Source organism: Brachyistius frenatus, unplaced genomic scaffold, assembly GCF_029030835.1.
Source record: "Brachyistius frenatus isolate BFR_SWC_R1_liver_20210118 unplaced genomic scaffold, ASM2903083v1 Contig_21, whole genome shotgun sequence".
Lineage (NCBI taxonomy): Eukaryota > Metazoa > Chordata > Actinopteri > Embiotocidae > Brachyistius > Brachyistius frenatus.
Window position 1 is genome coordinate 1,686,146 of NW_027210620.1, and position 22,792 is coordinate 1,708,937.

The following is a 22,792-nucleotide window of genomic DNA, read 5'->3' on the forward strand; positions in this document are numbered from 1 at the left end:
GGATTGAGAAAAGCCCCAGACTTTGAAGTGGACTTCAATTTTAGCTGCTTGTGGCTTTGACTGTGTTCCCCCCCCCCCCCCCAAAAGACATCCACGTGACTGCAGAGAGAGCCTACATCCCTGGCGACAAACCATTATATCTCACACACAACACACACACACACACACGCGTGCGCTCTCACTGGGGTCGGGTATTTCTTTAGCCCTTAGGCTCATATAAGCTGATGTGGAATGCGGCGCTTGATTATTTGGCGAACGGGTAAGCAACTTGTTTAGATCACATGGCTGTTCTTTGTTCGTCGCAAAAAACACAATTAATCTGGCGGCTTTTATGACTTTAGGTGGGATTAATTGTGTAATAGGGTTGATTCCTTTATGACATGCCCATCCCCCCCCCCCATTGCCAAATGCGCTGTAAAACAGTGGCATATTGATGTGTATTTAAAGAGAAATCTACCCTAAAACTGAAATTGATTCATTTCATCATCCACTTTTTATTTAACTATATCAAAACTCATCCCCAGTTAGCCATTGAAAGACATATAAGGCCACGTCATTGCTTTCCCACTCATTTCATGCACTCACATTCACAAATGAATTGACATCGTGTGCAAATTCATAAGCATGCGATTCTAAAGCTGATATGTGCTGCTTTTACTTTGAAATTGAACTTTTAAAAGGTTTGTGTTGTGTATATGCAGCACCAGCTTTGCATAATTCAGAATATCAGTGACTTTTTCACCTTTATTGCAGATGCTCAGAAGCTTCTTGGGAAATTTGCTGTGTCCTTCCTGAGATGTTAAGTTGCCCAACGTACTAAAGAAAGCCAGCACATAATGACTCACTCCCTGTTCTGTGTTATTAGGCGGCATTCGTTTGCCTGTATGTGGTAAACCAAACTTTTGTGAGATTTGATTGTACTCCCTTTCATGTTGCTCCTGACTTTTAATGTTTGGAGTCTTTTCTTTGCCAGCTGGTCAGCTATTGACTTTTGTGTGGCCACGTGACTGAATGTCACTCTTGTACATTGAGAAAGAGATTGTCATAGATATTTTGAGACTAGGTGCAGTATTTCCTCATGGGACACATAGTGTGTAATCCTCATGTGATGGTGAAGAACCAGAAAACATTCTCGGATGTTTTGACACAATTAGTCCAACCGATTTTTCCAAAGCACGAATATTTGAATGCATTTTTAGCCACGCGAGCTGGATTTACTGTCAGTCCAGACTAAAATATACTACAACCTTTTGTTCGGACGTTCATGGTTCCCAGAGGCTGAACCACAATGACTCTGGAGCTCCTCTGACTATTCCTCTGGCGCCACCATGAGGTTGACACTTGTGGTGTTTGAGTGAAACGTTGGATAAATTGTTCTGACATTTCGTTTTTGCATTGTTGTTCCATTTAGCATGAATTGTAAACTTCTGTGATCACCACACAATGCTTATGGCTCCACCATCGAGTCAAAGTGTAATTTAATTAAATTTCTGACCACAAAAATAATGACCGTTCACCCTCAGCTGTACTTATGTTGCCATTGTGAATTAAGCTGCAGAATAACTATTTTCGTTATTGATTAGTGTGTCAAATATTTACTTGATCAGTTAATTAGCTGTTTGGTTGCCAACCAAAATGTCAGAAAATGGTTCAAAATGTCAACCAATGTTTACGAAAGAACACTAAAATATATATTCACTTTTCATCATTGGGGACTAAAAGTAACCAGAAATTTTCACATTTAAGAAGCAGAAAACAAAGATTTCTAGTAGCCGATTAAATTTCTGTTGAAACTAATTAAGTAACTGACTGATTATTGCAGCTCTAATAGTTAACACGTTAGCATGCTGACATTAGCATTTAGGTCGACACATTTTTATCAGACATGGGTCAAGTCTGTGAGAATGTGGTCCGGGGTCAGCGGTGCAATGACCTAAATGCTAACATCAGTATGCCAAAGTGCTCACAGTAACATTGCTGATGTACTGAGGTTTTAGCTGGTGTAATGCTCACCATTTTTAGTTGAACAAAACCTGTTGGCATGCCAGTATTACCTGAAGTTTGTTGCCTCGTGACAAATCGAACTGGTTGTTGGCCAATTCAGAAAAGAAAGAAAGTAGAAAAAAAAACGTCTCTCTGCTAAGCAAAGTTCTGCTTATTTTTTATTAGCCTCTAATCCTTTTTTTTTTTTTGTAAATTACAAGATGATATTATTCCTTCAGTACATAGGAAAAGTTGAGGAACGCCACTCCTGTAGGTGAACTGCTCCCATTTGGACATTTGCAGCCAGTGAGTTGCAAATTGGCACCAGAAGCCATAAACGGGACTAAAATAAGACAATCCCTCGCTTACGGTTTGTTAGACACATACAGTATATTGATCACCTGGGTTTGGATTTCCACTTTCAGCTTGAGGTTGTGTGTGTGTGGCAGACACAGATAGTGTGTGTGTGTGTGTCAGCCTCTGACTCAGTGTTGAATGGGTCCTGGAGTCACATGGCTACTTGTCAGCAGGCTGAAGGAGGAAACATAATCCTGAGGAGGAAGGCTGCCGTTATCAGTCCGCTCATGTTGGTCTGAGGGAGCGCTCGGCTCGACCAGGAGGCAGAGTGACGCATGATCGGACGAGCTGCTCCACATCTCTAACTCTCTCTTTTCTTGTTTGTTTTTTTTCTTTTTTGTCTCCCTATCTCTCTTTCCTCCGTCTATTTGTTTTCGCCTCTGCACTCTGACCAGACCTGGGTCTCTCTTCATTGCAGAGTTCAGAATTGCACTACAATGTCTGCGGTGGCTTCTCTGCAGTAAGCACACAAAGGTATAGTACAATCATTGGATCTCTTTTTTTTTTTTTGGGGGGGGGGGTGTTTCTTGACCAGTTGGCCTCTTTCCAAGCCACATTTTGACCACCTGTTATTTTTCTGTTTATTGTCGTGTCTTACTGAATTCATTCTTTATACGGGTTTGTCCTTTAAGTGAGCAGAGTTGTTGTTTGTTGTTGTAATCAAACTTGAATCTTCTCCTTCTGCAGATTCTTCTGTTAGTGTCCCACTTTCTTAACATCCAATTGATCCGAGGTGAAAGCTGACTCATGCTTGAACCATTAGTGATCTCTAGGAGACCGTAAACAAATCCTGATCTGCTCCACAGGTTACACAGTCAAAAACTAAATCAAGCAAGCTGCTGCTTTCTGTCCACTTCGTGCTTCAGTAGCACAAATATGCTTTCCCAGCATTATAAATCCTAAATTAGAGTCTTTGAGGAGCATGTCCTGGGAAGGGATGGCTCTCTAAACATTGTGGTCGAGTCAGATTTGACCATTTATAGCCACATAAAAAGCACAGATCTCATTTTGTTTGTCTTCTTCTTTTCATAAACCAAACTCTGCTCGTCTCAGTTTCTTAAGATCGTTTCTCTGCTCCTTTCAACGGGTTTGAACTTTTTGTCTTTAGATAGGTGATTAAAGAGGCTTTATTCTCTGACTTTATGGCAGCGTGCCTAAATATAACAAAGTTGTTGTGTTAGATAAAATGCCGTGTGACGCCGATTAATCAGCAACGCAGTCAGTGTTCCATGAAAAAAATGTGTCATCGTCTGCTAAACGGACACAAATGATTCTTTGAGTCTTTTTTCTAAACTCTGGTCTTTAATGAAACCTTAAACTTCCCCTTCCTTCCCTGTCATTGTCCTGTTTTTATAAGTACAGGCCTGCATATTGGTTGAGGTTTGGACATTGTGATCGCGCTTCTATTCCCAGTCACAGGCATCTTTATTGGCAGTTTTTTGCATTTTATTGAGTCGTTCTTTAATTATGCCTCTTTTTGATAGAATTTGTAGAGGAGCGTGCCGTCTGCGGTCGACGCTCGCGTGCCAAAGCTGCCGACTGAAGCCGGGCCTGACCGGGGCGTCTCGACCAGAACGCTGGTTTTACGACACGCGTGGGCTCGTGTCGTGAATTCGAGTTGTGGCTTTTTAACCCTTTTTCTCCCGTCGTCTGAACGTCCCGCTTCGTCCAGTTAACGCCATCGTGACCAGACACAGCGAAGAATCTTTTAACCTTTTGTTTATGTTTAACACAAAAGGTCACATGAGATGTCAGTGAAAGAGTGCAGAGCAGGCATTTTTGAGATCTTGCTTGAGAGTGAGAACTTGTTTTTTGACAGTTGCCTCATACTTAGTTTTTGAGTTTTTGACTTTCATGTGCTGAGTCAGCACTTCTAAGCTGCTAAAGCAGAGCTGTCTGAACAGCTGTCTGAAGAGCTGTTTGAGTGTGCCTGATTTCTACAACCTGTCATCATTGCTGTCTTCAAGGAGAATACCTTAAACATGCCAAACTTTTATTTTATCTTCCTTTTCCATTTAAAGGTGTCTGCGATGCGTCTCATGTTCTCATAGATGAGGGAAAGAAAAGATTCACATTTTGGAAGTAAGCGGGGCGCTTTCATCAACACTGGAAACTTACAATAGAGACTTTAAAAGTCACATTTGATTTTCTTAAGGAGGGATGAGTCACCACCAAGTGCGTGTCATAGATCTTGACGATGAAACTGCCAACTGCCAGTAGTTTTTTATTAATCAGTTAACTTCAAACGAGTATAGTAAATGGAAAAACCTTAGTCAGATGGATTCTGGGCATGACCACCCTTTGCCTTTAAACCAGCACTGGTTCTCTTACTGTAGGTTCACTCACATGCAGTTTATTGAGGTATTTGGAGGGTAGGTTGTTTCAAGCTTCTTGGATAACTTTCAGATTTAAATTGCCTCAGTCTTTTCTGTCTCTTTATGTAATCCCAGACCGACTCCCTGATGTTGGGATCAGGGCGCTCTCAGGGCCACGCCGTCTGCTGCAGGGCTTCTTGCTCCTCTTGTAGTTGAAGATATGTCTTTATGACTCTAGCTGTATGTTTTAGGGTCATATTCATGCTGCAGAATTAACAGGCACTTATCTAATAAAATGTGTGATCGGTAGATCGCTTCCAAATATGGTAGAAACATTTGTTATTAAATCAGAAACGGTGCAGTATCTCTGTATTTACTGTCTGTACGTGACAGTTTTGTCCTTTAAGGCAGCATCTGCACACACTTGACCCGATTGTATACTTTGATCTTTGTGTCCTCACACTCGAGACAGACGACGGTGGCGGCTTGTCACGCTGTGACGAGCCGAGTTAACCTATAATGTGACAGGGTAGACTTTCAGACATTTAACATTAACCCAGATTAGCTTGGTTCTCTCGCTGACATTATAGATGCTAGAGAGAATCCCAGAGTCCTTCGTCTAAGAAATAAGTCTCCAGCTCCTTCTGACAAGTCTGTAGCAGTCACCTTCTTCCTGTTTTCATGCCTACTTCCTCCCAGAAAGACAGTTTTCCCAAAGCCTTGAATGTGCACTTTGGAGACTGTGACTAAGTTTAACATGGAAAACTTTTGGAGTTAAAAAAAAAAAAAGTTCCACACTCATCGTCTTTTCGGAACATTTTGTAAGGTGCCGTGTTTCTGGATGACTCTGGGAAGATGAGATGAACTTCTAAGAGGAGAAACAGAGTGCATCTTGTCCTCGCTTCCTCTTGCACCGTCAGCAGCACTCATCCATGTCCCTTTTGTTATTACACAAGGGACAAGCAGTTCCCTTTTATTCAGTCCTCTGACAGGCTGATTGTACCTGTTGGCAGATAGAAACCATTTACTTGAGTGAGGACAGTGTTTTTTATCCTATTCTCTTTTTTTTTAAATCGACTTTCTTAAAAAGACCGTGGCAGTAGGTATTATTGTTTTCCTTCTCTGATCATTATTGTTATCCTAACGATATTATTACAGACGTGCCCCGAGGTAGATAAGCTGGTTCCCATGGTTTTCGGCCGGGATCCCAGCGTTCTGTAACTTTATCCCTGTGTAGGCAGCCCTGCCTCTTCCACAGTGATAGAGTCTAGATTTACTGAGAAAGTAATCATCAAGCTCGCCCAACACAGATGCTCCTTTATCACCATTACTGTGTGGATTGCAACGTCTCATGCTATGTATGTGCTTCACATTTTGTGCAGTTTGGTGGTGTATTGATGTGTTGTCTGCTCACTATCAAGCGATATCTGTAGTGTAATCCACGAAGACAAGTTCACGCCATCCAGCTCTTGTATACTTCTGCTTTGAATCTAATCTCATTAATTGTTCTTTAATGGAACATATCTCTATCAAATCAACTCTCAACAAGGTCATTGATATGGTGGTGTTCAGCCATCAATGAGGCTTATCACTTCTCTGATAGCCCCTGTCAGAGAGCCAAGCGGGCTTCGGCAGTACATGATGCAAACTGTGACACTGAAGAAGAAAGCCTTCCTTCGCTTTTGGACTGAAGGAAAAGTGTTTTTTAATAATTTTCTGAATAATATTGTGAGCGAGACACTGTCTGTAAGATTTCACGATTATATGATTGCGTAGTTTACTGAAACATCTTTAAAACTAACAAGTTTTACAGTTTGCTTCAATGAGATTGAATATATGCATGAATATATATTTTAAGTTTTAGCAAAAAAATCCTGAGCATCATTTGGACTAAACCAATTACGTTCTTAATTTTTGCAAATATTGGTTGATCTTTGTAGCCTAACACTGAAATAAAATTACACCAATAACTATTTGTATTATTAATTGTTATCATTAATTGAACAAATGATAATTTTTTTCACATGATCCATTTCAAATATAAGAAAATGGGAAAAAAATGTATTCTTGTTCGTTCTCTCAAAGCCCAAGAAAACATGTTCAGACGTTCAATTTACAGTCACGGAAACCAAAAAGAAGTCCACGAAAAAAATTATTGGATAAAAAAAAAAATCGTTGCAGATTAGATTCCTTTTAATGAATTATTTTTGTTATACTTCATCGCCACTTGTGGCACATCATCATTAACCTTTCGTACGGTCTCTGCAAAGCTCCAGTGGTTTCGTGAGCCGCCTGAAATTCTGATTACATTTGACTCCCTGTGGTTGTACGTCTCATAACGGAGACTCAGGAGTGATGGCGTGGAGGTGAGCAGTGGCACGCGCCGCTGCTTATCAGAGGGTCTCCTGCACGGTAGCACGGTGTTATCTGGCTCTTATCTGGCTCAAATAGTCAATATCAGTTGAGAAGTGCTGCAGGGTTTGAAATCAACAATCATGGAAATGAAAAAAAAAAAAAAAAAGACGGAGGGTCCGTGTTAATGGCCTGTTGCCATAATGCCGCAAGGATATCGTGATTGTTTGTTTGTGTTTGCTCCACCGTAAAAATGACATTCAATTTAGGTCATAAGTGCTCCTGGAGCGTCCGGGATGTCCTGAAGCTGTTCATTACTCTCAGAACAGTCTGTACAGGCAGTATTTGGATGGTGAAAGTTTGTAGGTAATGATTGTCTGACCTCTTTGACACAGACAGTAGCACGCACTTGGTGTCAACCTGCCAGGCCAGCACTGGAACCATATTAATAGATTAGTCTTCAGAAACTTAATCACACAGTCAGTTGAGCTGTGGTCATGTGACTGATTAGGACAGTCCATTATCTATGCTTAAAATCCCTATCTGTAAGTTGAGGATCATATTCCTGCTGCAACGTCTTAAAACTGAAGGTCAAAGTTTTCTTCAGTCCCTGAGATCTTTCCAGATTCACCGTCCTCATATTCAGGGATTACCGGCCTTCATCTTTTTCACTCTTGTTCGGCTCAAGTTTTAAATCTCCCATCTTCATGTGAACTAACTCCCCCATCTGTATCTGTCTCCAGGTTATGCTGCCCAAAAGCTGTCTGAGTCCCAGTGAGAAAGAGAAGGGCTAAAGCCGCACCAGTCCAAAAAAAACAGCCTCCCAGCGCCTCTTCAGCAGCGACTCCACTGCAGAGCCATGAGCAACCCCGGCGCCCCCAAACAGCCCACAGCCGGCGTTATTCACGGTGTAAGTCCGCACGAGCACATTATAGAAAGGCCCCCCCTCAGTCTGCGCTGCCGGGGGTCAGCATCCAGCATCATTGACCACATGATGAAACGCATGAGACAGAGGTGGTGGCGTTCCCGGTGATGAACCAGATTAAATGCCGTTCAGGTGATGACGCGCACGCTTTGCAGTTTCCGGCATTTTTCACGCATGAAACCCGCAGCTCCAAACTTGTTTCACTTCACATTCTCCCTCCTCTTGATTTACGCTGCATCAGCTCCCTCCGTCCTCTCTGGCATCGGACTGTATATCTTGGACAGCGCTGCTCTGTGTGCACCGGTCTAGTCCCATCCAGTTCCCTGCCAACATCCAACAGTTATGACTGCAAATATGAAAATGTTCAGAATAGCTCCTCAGATCTGCACAGAGCGCTGCTCCTGCTGAAGTCACCCTCTTATTAGAGCACTGGAGAATGTCAACAACTCCACGACTGAAACAGTTTCCTTCCTCTTTCCTTCAAACGGTTGGAAACACTAAAATAATGTTGGTCTGTAATGGAAAGCATAATCACGTGGGATGTTATAAACATGACTGGCAAAGCCCCGACGGCAACTGGTCAGCGGCCAAAGAAAGCAGCATTCCTCGACTCAAGAGCTTCTCGAGAAGTTCATCTCATGATTAAGATGGTGCTGCAGAAAATACCACAAGCTTCAAGGACAAATCCACCCATGAACAGCTTCATATTGCTAGATTTCATCAGTTAGCGGTGGGCGGTGCATTCCAGGAATTACAAAGATTGTGCCTTTTATTTACTGACTTTCCCACCTTTCTGTTACGTAAGGATTTCCCATGTTTCCCAGAGTGGTCGGCCATATGTCTGACTGTGTTGTGGATTTAAAGGGTGAAGGTGGCTAGAATTTAGGGATATTTAGCGCAGTGGGCGCAAACAAGAAGACATTTCCTGCTCGCTAACAAGTCATACTGACCACGTCTGATGAGACACGGTGTTCATTTTTCAGCACCAGAACTGCTCTGCTGTTTTTTGGGGTGTTTTTTTTCATGCTTTGTGCGGCAGCTTCAAATCTAGGAAATGCCTGCTTTCCCTTAGCTTTGCAATTTTGTCAGCATTCTGTCAGCTGCTTCCTCTCAAATGTTGCACCGCCATGTGACCACGCTGACAACCCCGGCATCTATACCTGAATGTAACGGAAACAACTGAAGGGAAGTTTGTAATTGAATCCCACCAGTTAGGGCAGAGGATGCCAGTTATTTAGATGTAAGTGGATCCGTGACTCTTAACTAGCGATGCGTGAGAGATGTGCAACAGAGACTATTGGTTTAACTATCTCTATATATTATCTATATTGACTATAAAATCATTATTTTAGATTTATTTTTTTTATTTATTTTTAATAAACTCCACCAGCTTTTCACCCTCTCACCAACTGACGCACAGTTTCCAGGACGATACAAATAAGTACGTGAAAATAAAAGAAATGCAAAGTGAAAGGACTTTAATAAGCGAGATATAAAAACTATGATAGTGTGGTGTTCATGACGCACATAACACTTTTTATGCATGAGTCATAAAATCATCATAAAATTACACCTTGCTTAGTTGCAATCACCCAAGTCAGAACTACAAGATTAAACAACACAATATTGTTGACCAAATACATCAACATCAATATTGCAAAAAATATGCTTTCACAAAATATTTACACAATAACATTTTTGATAATCATCAATAATGTGAATATAATGACTAAGTGGATAAAGGCAATTCATCGAAAAACTAACGCCTGTGATATTTAGAAGTGTAAAATGCATATTAATTAAACGTCTACATTTATAACTAAAGCAACAAATGGATCTAATTCAGTGTCTTTACTTGTACACTCTGCCCGATACGTTTTGTTTAGATAAGATAAAAAAATAGATTTAGCTGCTGTAAAGGTCACCAGGTCCATCTTCAGACTGTAAAGAGCCATCACCCTTTTTATCTATTTTTTTTTAACTCCAGCCTCTGTGAACTTTGATTTTCTTCTTGAAGATTTTCATCACAGCAATCAGCTCGTCTTTATTGCTGTTTGCTCTGTGTAAGACAGTTGGCTGCTATAAAACTTGCTGCGGCAGTGAACCAGACTCTGACTTGGATACAATTTGGCTGTAACATTATGACCAAGAAGCTCACTGGAGATAAAACTGTTTGCGCTATGACAGGGCCTCAGGAGTCATTGGCTGCTCCCTTGGCTCCAACTACACCAAGTTAATTATTATCTCCTTAAACAATGCGTGTTTGTGTGCGTGGCCAGGGAGAGTTCAGATAATCCCGTTTGATTTTAAGGTCTAACATTGTGAAACTAACGTTTGAGTAATGTTTTCTTCCTGCCCTGAAGATCGGCCCTGGTCACGTGACGGGGGCAAGCTGAAATGTGGAACAGGTTGCCTTTGATAAAAGTCTTCCGGCGCTTTTAGCTTTTCACGCTTGACACTGAGAAAAACAAATACAGCTATCTCACTACGTTCTAGGCTGCGGTAACACACCTGCATGTAGTCTGATGGACTTTCTGTATTCATTTAAGGTGAGTTTGTTGTCCACCTCCAGCGTAGAAGACTCAAGGTAACATGTGAGTCCAAAGTGTGCTTTACTGTCCATTTGTGCATGTCATATTTAGCCTGCTAATCATTCCCAGTCTGCCATTATCTATTATCCTAAAGGCTGCCAGTAGAGATTTTCTAAGTACGTGCAGGTTGACTTTGGTTCTCCGGGTGATTGTACACAAACACGAAGTCTGCAGCAGGTTAATGTTAAGTCTGGTTCTTGTGCTTTTGAGATTGCACGTATACTTCATCAACCCTTTTTTTTTTTTTCCTCAGTCATTTTAAATTCAAGATAATAATTGCTTCTTAATGTTATCTTAATGCGTCACTGGTTAGAGATAATCACCGCTCTAACATCAACAGGTGGATTTTAAAAGGTTTCTTTACCGAGAACTTCGACTTCAACATCATCTAACTAATCTAACATATTACAGATAAAAACTGTTCTTCTGGAGGTTTTATTTTGCATTTATGAAGAGAAACAAGCTGTTAGTGGTCACGTTAAGCCCCATAATGTGGTTTATTTCTTGTGGCAGAGCTCTGCTTGTATGTTGTGCAGAAATGCCAGAGGTCATTCGGGAACCCACATATTCGGTGTCCTTGCTCCAGGGCAAGTCTGCAGTGCAACCACCTGCTGCATCTGACCACCGGTTCCCAAACTTTTCTGGCTGATGTCCCATTAAAGGAGACGTTTGACATTTTGGAAAATACGCTTATTTGGTTTCTTTGCCAAGATTGTGATGGTTCTCTTTTGTCGATAGGATAAATACGTTGGTGGAGCCAGCAGCCTGTTAGCTTAGCTTAGCATAAGGACGGGAAACAATGAGAATAGCTTACCTGACAGCTCATGGGGAATAATTTCAGCCCACCAGCACCTCTAGAACTCACTAATGCGCATGTTAAATCTGGACTATGTGTAAAAACATCATGTGTTGGTTTTACAGCGGTTGCTGTATTTGCCAAACTATCTCATATTTTTGCTTGCGGTGATAGAAAAAAAATCCAGGAGCTCATTGCTAAGAAATGTCAGACTATTCCTTAAAAGTGATCTCAAATGTTTGTTTGCTCTCCTTATGCCACTCTCATCTCTGAGCGTGACTAAGAAGCCAGTTAGCTCAGCGTAGCATAAAGCCAACTGCACAAAATAAACCAAGCAAACTTAATTTGTTTTCATTACTGAGCTTTAGAGGTGCTGATGGTGGATTTTGTTGTCTTTGGACGTAGTCAGGAGAACAGTTCCCTCATGTTTCCAGTCTTCATGCTGAACTAAGCTATAATAAAGCTGTTATAAAAAATGGATGACCTGTCCATGGAAGTTGTCTGTCTTGCCGCCTTGAGGAGTAAAGTTTTATTGTTTAGGTACGGACGATTCCGCAGTATATTTTTGATTCTGCTTTGTCCTTCAAAATCACTTTGTGACCCTTCCTGCCCCTCCTGGGTTGGGAACTACCCGACAACATGCAGCCAATCTGTGCTGTCGTCACGTCTCCTTTTATATATTGCACTAGTGAACTTTGACATTACAGTGCACATGTATCACTGACTGTCAGTGAGACCCCGTCAGTCCGGAAGTGAGCCATTAAGGCGTTAGCAGTCAGGATCAGCTCTGCGTGGTTCACACCTCCTCCTCTCCCCCATATCACTTTTTATTAGTCTTAACCTCTTTCTTCCTGTGACATGCATCTGGCAGCCGCTGCACAACTGACCCTCGCTCAGTACGCTCCGAGTTTATCAGAGGGAACCATTCACCTTATATAATAGTGAGGAGGGAAGTCGTTATCTCAGGCTACTGCAGGAGATTGAAAAGATAAAGCCGATGGCTGCTGAAAGCCCAATTCCCGGTGCAAATGTGATTAAATGAACGTTATATCCACACAGAAAGGAAAAAACAAACCGATTGAACGAGCTCATGTGTGTATTTGGTCTGATTTTAACCGTGGTAAACATCCCTTTTCATTTTTCAATAAGAAGGCTGCGAAAACCAGGGCTTGCATAATACACATTTCACTATTGGCCGAGGTTAAAACTGGGTTACAACTTTCATAGAATAATCAGAAACCCTGAGCGTACTGTGCGCTGGGATTTCCTTGCAGAGTCATGGAAATCCGCAGCCTATCCCCCTCTTTTCCCTCCAAGTGCTGACTGTGTGGGATTTGAGACTACTATACGACACAGATAATCTCCTGCAGCCTCCACACGCACTGTGGACTGTCCACTTCGATATACAACACAGTCACTTGCACATGTACACGGCTTTTTTAAAACCTGGCTGCTGCTGCTGTACGAGATCCACTCTGTGACTCGGTAATTAAATTAATAAATTTAAGCTAAAAGAGAAGAACATTACTTATTTTTCTTAGTGTTTTCTGTTTTCGCTGGTCATATTCTTGCTTTCTAGTGGGAGTAATTTTTATTTATTAAATACATTGTGCCAAATTGATTTTTTTTTTTCTATCCATGTTATCAGTTCCACCACCAGGATGGATTTACATTCAATTTAGTACAAATATTTATGTTCACTTTTGGATGAATGGTCAACACTTCGGTGGGCGCTTACTTTTCCTCCAGCGCCATCATCAGGTCAAAATTTAATTGAAGCCAACACTTTGGTTTAAAATCAATAACCTGAAAAATGAATGAGGTTCCCATCAGACTCAGCTGTTCTTTGTTTCATGCTAAATAGCAGATGTTTAGCATCTCAGTTCAGCGCTTAGAAAAATTGAAATTAAAATGCTGGCATTGTCATTGTAATGCAAAGCTCATTTGACACCAACTTTGATCAATTTAAGTATATTTACCTTTATTTTTTTTCTTCTAATTTTCAGCACAATCTTATGTGTCCAATAATGTCTTCATCCCAGCATAGTCATGAATTGTTTTTTCATTACTTGGATCCATTGGATAAGTAGATTGGATTAGCTTCCTGGACTGCTGTTTTTCATTCAGGGTTCAAATAATCAGCCTCAAATATGTCCTACGGTCGTGAACACATTTTGTGGATTTTTTTTCAACACATCTTCCCTCAATATTACCTTTTAAAAATGCACTTGTGGGAAAGTGTATTCTTATGCATTTAAACTGCCCCTGAAGATGCAGTATTTGACTAAAAGCACCTGTAGGTCTAAATTTAGGCCTCATGTGGCAAAGTTAATATGTGGGGATGAATGTCACCATCAGTTTTTGTTCCTGGCTGTTCATAAGCAGGAGTAGAGGGATATCTCCTGCCTCTTATTGAGGGTCGGAGCTTGCAGAGTTGTCACGCTGGAGGACTCTTGCTGTCACCAAAAACCATGTTTTCGATTAAGCTCCCGTTGCCGTGAGCGAGGCGTGTCTCTACTGAAACGTTTCTTTAGCGTCTGGTAACTTTTGTTTTCTCTCGGCGCCCCTCGGCTTGTTTTCGTACTCGGTGCTGGTTGTGGAAAATTCTCTCGCCTCTTTGAGAATCCCTCACACATCTCTCCCACCTCTGGGGATTCACTGTGAAACCATGATATGAATGAGGGGCTCTGTAAAAATAAGCTGCCGGATCGTGTAGCAGCAATCCCAAGGGTTCCAGTAAAGGAGACGTGTACTCCACGTTTTTCATCGAGTTAAATATCGAACTATTAATGTAGTGATGCGGCCATGGGGTGACGCCTATTCATAGAATTGAAAAGGTTTCTTTTTAGTTTTTGACATGTTTTCAAGAAAAAAATATTGATTTAACCTTTATATTAACATACTTTTCTGATATATCTCAGTATTTATTATTAAAAGATTGGTCCTAAGTGCTGAATAGTCATTGGTAATTTGTTCTGCAGGTCACTGAGGCGAATGTAGAGTTTTTTTCATTCCTCTTTTTGAGTCTCTTGTCAGAAAAACCAAAAGCTACACGAGGAATTGAACATTGGTTAAATATTGAATGTGTGCCGAGAAGTTTTTTACTTCTAAATCTCAGCTGGTCCACAGTTTTGCGCGGTGCAGCTTTCTGCTTCTGTCACCTTCGCGTGGCATGTAAAAACGGGTTCCAGTAAAACGCTGCATAGTAACACGGGTCATGGGAATCACTTTTTCACACCTTCTTGCACATGCCTGCATTTATGAACATCTGTATTGTGAATCCCGGATGAACTCTTGAGTTTCCTCTTCACGTTTTCTTGTCATGATGGATTTGATGAGCTTGATGTGCCGAAATGACCTTTGTAAATTAGACAGGCGCCGTCAAAGCTTTTGAAAATGTAGCGTGAAGTATACAAAGCTGGTCTGCAGCATGTTTTATGTAACTTCCAGCTCTTGTTCTTTGTGACGTTGATTTGGGCGGAAACAGTTGATTTTAATTTATATTTTTTTATTTACGGATTTATTTCTGCATCTTGATAAGTTCTGTTTCTTTAGATACCAATACTACAATTTAACATTATTGTGTTCAAATGCAAAGGTTCTGTAGTGATTTTTTTTTTTACCTATAAGTACAGAAATCTTATAACCAAAATATACTTTAAGTATTAAAATCAAAAGGGTTGAGGTTTAACTACTTTAGATCCAGTTAAGTATTTTAATTTGATAGTTTCTGAGGAGGTGTGAGATAATGGGAAGATCACTAAATTGTACTGTAAAAAGTTTATATTTCTTCCTGAAATGTAGTCGCACAAATATTCCATACAAGTATCTCTCAACTAAACCATGTTTTCAATGCCTTATGGTTTATTTGTGTGCTTTTCGAACACACAAAAACAAGAGGGAGCTGTAGGTGGGAGAAGAGTAGTCGTTTATCATCGCATGCTTTCCGTTGCTCCCTGCAGCACAGACAAAAACCTAATATATGACTGGCATGTCGGTTGTCGTGAGAACCGTTTAAACGGAGCATCAGATGGCTTGTGGCCCCCCCGGGTTTTGCCAGAGGAAGGGATCCCTGCAGGATCTGAGCGCACCTGCGCAGTAGCCGTGGTAACAGTTAGTCCGCCGTGAGGTATGTGCACCACGATCCCGTCAGCCGCAGTGGATCCTCTTGCCGTTGTCGCTGCAGTCCATCCTTATCACAATATCCCACCGGCAGAGCAGGGCGCAGCAGGGTGCTGCATCACGCTGCAAGAAAACAGATCCGTTATCACCCACATGATCCCCGTCACACCACAGCATGCAGGAAGCGGAATTGATCAAAGCACGTGGCTATTGTTTCCAATTTAAAGCTCATACTGAAGAATGCTTCAGAGATAAGACTCGTCATATGACGTCCGGACTGTGATGTTTTCACGGGACCACGACTCCCTCTGGTGTTGGTTTGAGTGAAAACTCATTCTCAGCAGGTTCAGCGTTTGTTCACACTCGAGAAATGACAAAAAAAAAATACTTTAAATATAGTCGGTGTGGATATTTAAAAACTCTTAATTTCGGAGTGTTTTTTTTATTTTACAATTTTATCCTTATATTGTGCATTAGTTTGTAAATATTCCTATTGTTTTTGATGTTTTAATCTTGTCTTGTTTATTTATTTGTTCCTCTGTTGTTTTTGCAGCCAGAGGATCCTGCTGCTTCATCACGACAAGGGAGTCAACGCCCAGAAGAGGAAGACGATGGGGACCTGAACAAAGCCTTGGGTGTCCAGCGCTTCCATCAGATCCTCAGCCCTGCTGCTGTCGTACCCGATGAGCAGCTGCACACCTACCACGAGGAGGACATTGAATGTAAACACAAGCTGCACTGTTGCTGTTGTTGTCTGCACGTTCAGCATCCAGCCATGAGAACAAGCGCCACATTTAATGCGACAGTGGTTCATCTTCGTCCTCTGTGTCTGCTGTATCTCCTCCGCAGACCACCGTCACTCCTCTCACCACATCCACCGGTCTCTGTCCAAACTGCCCTCCGAGGGACGCCGGAAGAAGGGCAACAAGAAGAGGAGGAAGGACAAAGACCACAGCAGCACCCATGCCTCCTCCAGTGGCCCCATAGAGGAAGGAGACGATGAAGAGGAAGAGGAGGAAGAGGCCACGTCTGAGGCGGAGAGAGTCAAAGAGGTGGAGGTAAACATTTGACTTCATACTAGGTTAGGTTAGGTTAGGTGGTTACTTTATTAATCCCCGAGGGGAATTTTTTTTCGCTACAGCAGCTATTGGTTTCAGTCCTTTGATACTGTATTTGGGAGTACAAATATTCTTATAAGGATTTAGTATTATTGTTGATTTTTACATGTTTATGCGAAAGGTAGGGCTCCATCTCATGATGTCTTTGTTCGTTCATTTGATTATCAATCTGCTTGTTCGCATGTTGATTCATCAATTATTCATTTGGTGTGTAAAACATCTAAAAACACTGAAAATGTCCGAAAACCTCAAGTAACCTTTTTGTTGCAGTCCTTAAGTTTTTGTTTTCGTCTAAATAACAGAACAAAACCCCCAAAATACCCAGTTTACTGTAACTTAAAAGAAATGAAGGAAAGAAAATCTCCAAACATTTACATTTTAATAACTAAAACCATCAAACGTTTGACAATTTTGCTCAAACTTTGATTCTGATCATATTCTTGACCTTCAAATTGATTCATAGACTACTGAAATAAAGAAAACCCGAATTTTTATCAAATATACTTTGAGGCTTTATCACGAACACCTTGGAGAAAATGTATTTTCAAAGCTGCACTATAAATATAGTATTTTTAGACTCCATCTGCTTTATTGTGACTCCTGCTGTCAACTACTGCCAAGAATGAAGTCTACCCGCCAAAACATGTCATGATGACACGGTCTTCCAAACTATCTCAATCACTTCATTTGCTTTGTAATAAATCTGAACCAGCAGATCAAAAAAAAAAAAAAAACACCCTCTGTTGTGTTGGTTGATTCATATGCTGTGTAGATTAAACGAGAAAAGCTGTATATGAAGCTCCGAATGGGGTCAAAGCGTCCGTTTACGTCCGAAGCGATTGGCATTCAGATGCAGGTGACTGAGCGTTCAGGAATGCGCTGCGGTTCAAACGGCCATAGTCCACGCTCTGATACCCAACCTGCTCGCTCACTGTTGTTGCATTACCATATTTCCCTCTATCAATATTTCAGCGTCATCTCAATCATTCATCAGTGGGTTTCAAGTTTGATTGCTGTTATGACACTTAACCGAAAAGGACCATATTTAACCTGAGCAGAATGTAACTAAACTGTATTCACTGCTGAAGAATTTGCAGAAAATCATCGGTCGTTGTAAAGTTTTGCCGTCGGCTCTGTTTTTGTCGCTTTATTGTTGTATTTTACAGAAAAAGATGAAAACAAACTTCATGGGAAGCAAGTAAACATTTCTTGGTTTAATGTCTATATGACTGCAACATTTTTAAATCCAAAGAATATTTAGAAATAGATATCATTTAAAAAATAAATATTGCTGTAGTTGTGCCCCAAAATAGAAACACTAATCACATCCCGTAAAATAAAAAATAAAATAAAAAATTAAGGAAACCTCAGATATAGAGCTGAATTAGGTGCAGTCCTTGGTGAGATACAGTGCTGGTGTGCAAGTCCTTATATTTTACTTAAACAGATACAGTCGTTTGAATTATATAAACACAGGGAACTGATGCAATCTTCAATACTGCTGTTGAGTATGGAGTTGTTTATCTTTATTGTGACGTAGACAGAAAGACCTCAGACAAATTCATTCAGTCAAATTCCCGAAATTTCTTGAAATTTGTAAAATCAATGTTTCTACTTTTAATTCTGATTCACATTTCAATTTGACATGTATAAAGAACCATCTTTATGGATTTGTGGATTGTTCAGGCTTTTTGTCTCCACTCTTTAAATTTCTCATAAGAAGATCCTGATCTGAATTTGCAGTTTGCTGTCTTTTCTAACAGTAGGCAGCGCTCTCCCACTGTGTTTTCCCTCCACAGTTCTTTGTCTCGGACGAGGACAATGTGCGGAAACGTGGCAAAAAGAGTCGTCACTCGGCCCGGGAGCTGGAGATCGTCCCGCAGTCTGCTGAAGGAGCAGATCCTGAAGATTCAGCTTCCACGGAGTGAGTTTCGTTCTAGTTAAAAAGAAAAGTGATCATAAAAAAAGAGGCGTGAGACATTGTCGGGTTTATACTCATGCTTTACCTGCTGTGATGATTGTGTAACGCGTGTTTTTTGTCATGTAGCTGACTGCAACTCACAGCCATATTGAGCAGGCGAGACCACTCAGGTTGACGTGTGATTGGACAGTGAGGCACAAAATGTACGTTACCATGTCTCAGGCATCCAGTGGGCCTGCTGGGCACGATCTGACGGACCAGAGCAACCCTGTCCTCAGAGACCCATAAATCACCTGTCGCTATAGACGACACTACACACCTCAGCAGCCCCGGGCTCCCCCTATGACATGTACTTTTCCACTTTTAATCTGCGCTGGGATGAAGCTGCATAAACACGGTCTGCTGGTTTTCAGTCGAACGTAATCACAGAGGATTTGTTTTTATTAAACATCCTTAAGGATACGGTAGTTTAGTCCAGAGGGTGTTTTACACTCTTGAAATACTGCAGAGGTCTGGCTTTGCAAAGACGGTAAGTTAATTATGTCTGTTTTGGGAGGATTTGTCTTGGCTGAGCATTGAATTGCACCTGATAGAGCAGAAGGCAGTAATATGTGGATCCAAGTACAAGCGGAGTGCAGAGATATTAGTCCTGTCACAACAAAAAGAAAGGCAGTAAAGGAAACACTTGAATATTTAAGTCCTTGTTTCTGTCTGTGAAGTTTCCAGCTTCTTATTTTTTTAGGGAAAAGAAAACCACCTTAAAACAATCGTTCCCTCTGTCACTCCTTGATTTCCGAGCTTTCTGCATCTTTCTAGTAAATCAGCCTCGTCCGACACGTCCAGCGCCGCTGCGCAGTCGGTCCCGCCTGAACACGCACCGCTAGGCCGGGCCTCCTCCAGCAGCCGCAGCTACGACCTGCAAGAGCGCCGGCGCACGGGCAACATGACGGGTGCTGAGCAGGCCAAGTACGAGCGCATCCCCACTGATGAGAGCGAAGCCCAGACGCTGGCCTCCGCCGACCTGGACGGCATCAAGAGTGAGTGTTTGAGCAACTGTCATTTGCTCGATTCGAATAAGCTCTGTCGTTTTTACCCGCCAGCACAGAATCGACCAGAGTTTAATGTCGTCACCCGCTATGACGGCATTTGATAAAATAGGTGACCTCCACATAGAATGCACCCTGAATGTCGCAATATAGTCCCGTGTTTGGTTTTGAGGAGTTTGATTGTTGTTAATAATTCTTAAGAGAATGTTTTTAGGTGAAATATTTTTTTTAAAAATTCAACTTATATTATCAGTTATCTCTCATGGAAATTTACTTCCGTGTACTTCTTTTGCTATTTTTATACTTTATATTAGCATTTTGATGTTAACAATGGACCCCATCATATGCTTTTATTTTCAACCCACAAATAATTATCAGCCAACTCTGCAGCTCCTCTCAGCTTTACATGATGTTCATTGTTTTGGTTTTGTTGTGCTGCTCTTATCAGCTCTGCTTCCATCAAAAAAAAAAAAAAAAAAAAAAAAAGCTCTAAAAAGACCCGTAGTGCACTCTATGATCAGCAAACAGCGACTCGCTGTTGAACGCAGTGGAGCATTGATCAGATGTTTCCTTCAGGAGAGTTGAAAAAGAGTGAATAAATACGTGCTAATTTTGCTCCACGTTTGCCTCGTCAACTTCTCGAGGTGGTTATAAGTATTGCAGAAGTTTAATATGTAGTAAACACAAACAACACTGTTCGCTGGTGTAACCGATTCCGAATTTATTTAGAGTCTCTGTGATCCTTTGCAAAGAGTTTTTTTTTTTTTGTGTTCTCGGCCAACAGTGTATCAAAATGTGATACATACAGGTATATGTATAGGTATATATACCACCTTTCCACCTTGTGCGCTCATGGTTTTGAGTCAATATTTCTACCCATCAATTAGACCTTTTTCAATTGGCTTATTCTCAAAGGTTATGAGGGATGGAGGCTTGTTGGAAAATGTTGCTACTCTGTCATTTGAACTTCTTCTCAAGCTTCCTAGCGGTGTGTATGCCCGTGACGTTCGCGGCCCCCCCGGCCCCCAGCGTGGGGTTGTGTTCGGGGGCCGGGGTGATTTACGTCAGGGAGCCGACCCCTCAGCAGAGAGCGCCAGCTTATCAGAGAGTACGGCAGACAGGCCGGCATTATTAAATTAGCCGTTCCCGCTGTCAGCTGAGGCCCCTGGACTCGGGCCCGAGCCAACACGGTGGCTAATTGTGAAACCTGGACCTTCAGTTTCCAACTTTTAATCATTAGAGGAGAGAAACAAGGGGAAGAATTAAGTCGACTTGAAGGCCAAACAAGGAGGCTGAAGATGGAGGTGTGGGTTTGATATTGTCCAGATGTTGGTCATTGTGAGGCCTAGTGAGGACGAGTCGTGCCTACAAACACAATCAACACCAGTTATTCTCCGTGTCTTCTTTTATCTGCTTCTCGCCACCGTAAATCATCCTGGGAAAGTGTCTCTGTCTCTGGCTGCTGCTCAACAATAGGAATTATTAGATCACTGTCCCTCCCCTTTTGTTCGACCTGAGCGAATTAACACCTCTGCTCGCTGATGCATTCTGATGGCTTCAGCTCCCCGCGGGGTCAGGCGCCGGTCAGGTAAAAAAAAAAGGCAACTTTCCAATTTGCCCAAACTTTGAGCACAAGTCGCCCTCCGGAGTGCACTCCCTCTCTGTTGGAGCGGCGAGGTCGGTCACGTAGTCAGGTGGCAGTGCCAGCTCTAACGCGACGCGCCCCCCCCCAACCCCCCGACAAAACCCTCCTCTTCCTGCAAGATCCACGCATCAGTCAGGCCTCGTTTTACTCCGGGGTCTGCCTTCAACTGCAGTCAGATGTGGTGGAGCGACTTGACAGTGAGACATCTCAATAAAAACTGAAGGTAGCAGTAGGAAGTCACTCATTTTAAGGGGTTTCAGATGAGTTAAAACGTTGATGAAGAACGTCACTGTTTGTTACATAGGACTTACAAGCTCTGATAACGGTAAGGCGCTTGAGAAATTTCTTTGTTTGTTTTCTAATATTTCAAACTTTATCTTCTTGTCGTTGGGTAGCTCATTTTGTGAAGAGAGTTCAAAGCGTTTTCTCGGATTTGATCATCACAGTGAAGTTGTCTTTTCCTTCATTCCTCGGATCAACTTGAGTATTTTGCCAGCAGGTCCATTAATCTTTGAACTCTAACACCCGGCAGAACAGTTGCTTCTCACAGTGTGCCTGTGCCATTCAGTGTCTTTCTCCACATCCTTTTCAGTGCCTGGTGTGCTGCCAGCATGAGTAACTCTACTCCCTGCTCTGGGATCACAGACACACACAAAAGCAAAGAGGCCTGTGACTCAGTGGGCTGAGATCTAAATTAAGGCTTATACATTGATTTTATATCAATATTGTGATATGAAACTAGATATTGTCTAAGATTTTGTATATTATGGCATAGGTGTTGTCTTTTCTTAGTTTTAAAGGTTGTACAGTAAAAAAAAGATAATTTTCTGAACTTCTACAACTGTTCTGTTATCTGCCTTTACCCACTTAGTCTTTCTATCCACATTATCGATGATTATTTATTAAAATCGACGTCCCTACGAAATGGTCACAAACTCAATATTGAGGTATTTGGTCATAAATATCCGAACTTTTGATTTTGCCCATATCGTCCAGCCCTAATTCAAGATGAAAAATCTAGAAGATTGAAATAAGACGGGAGAATTGTGCAACTTGACTGTATCGTGCGAGGATTTAATTGCCTGCTCTTTTATTTTGAAATCACGTCTTGCGGAATTGTATTGGCTTCCTGTGTCTGGTCAGGATTAGTGTTTGGAGGTGTTCGGCTCTCACCCTTCTTCTCCTCCCTCCTCCTCCAGGTCACCGCTTCGAAGATGTTCCCGGCATGCGCAGACACCTGGTCAGAAAGAGCACCAAGGGACAGGTGGTGCACACCAGCAAAGACCACAAAGAGCCGAGCATTCGCAGCCGCAAGCAGGACCACACCCCTCATGAGGTGAGGCATAGCACTTTCTTATCATCCGCATTAAATCCGAACAGGTGTCACTTGGTACCAACGAATGTCAAGTCTGAGGTTGGTCTTGTTTTCAGCCTCGTAAGTGCCTACATTTATTCCGCTGAAAGCTTTTCTTAAGTAAGAAGGTTTTCGTAGAATTAGGAGAGACAGGAGGACAGGGTTGGGATTTTTTTCTTGTGGTTGGTTGTAGTTAAGGTACAATCTGAGATCTTATTATAAACAAGAGTCAACAAGACTAACATTAAACTACAATTAAGCAACTAA

The 22,792-nt window shown here is 41.7% G+C and overlaps 1 protein-coding gene across 1 annotated transcript in view; it reads left to right on the top strand.

Moving 5' to 3' along the window:
• The first annotated feature begins 2,585 nt into the window (after positions 1–2,585).
• The window catches only part of slc4a2b (solute carrier family 4 member 2b), a 33,346-nt gene continuing 13,139 nt past the window's right edge, over positions 2,586–22,792 (top strand). The window contains exons 1-7 of the mRNA XM_069696361.1: positions 2,586–2,814; positions 7,751–7,917; positions 15,995–16,163; positions 16,291–16,499; positions 18,359–18,483; positions 19,297–19,517; positions 22,371–22,507. Coding sequence (XP_069552462.1) covers positions 7,867–7,917; positions 15,995–16,163; positions 16,291–16,499; positions 18,359–18,483; positions 19,297–19,517; positions 22,371–22,507 — 912 coding nt within the window. The 5' untranslated portion in view covers positions 2,586–2,814; positions 7,751–7,866. The remainder of the gene's footprint in view (positions 2,815–7,750; positions 7,918–15,994; positions 16,164–16,290; positions 16,500–18,358; positions 18,484–19,296; positions 19,518–22,370; positions 22,508–22,792) is intronic.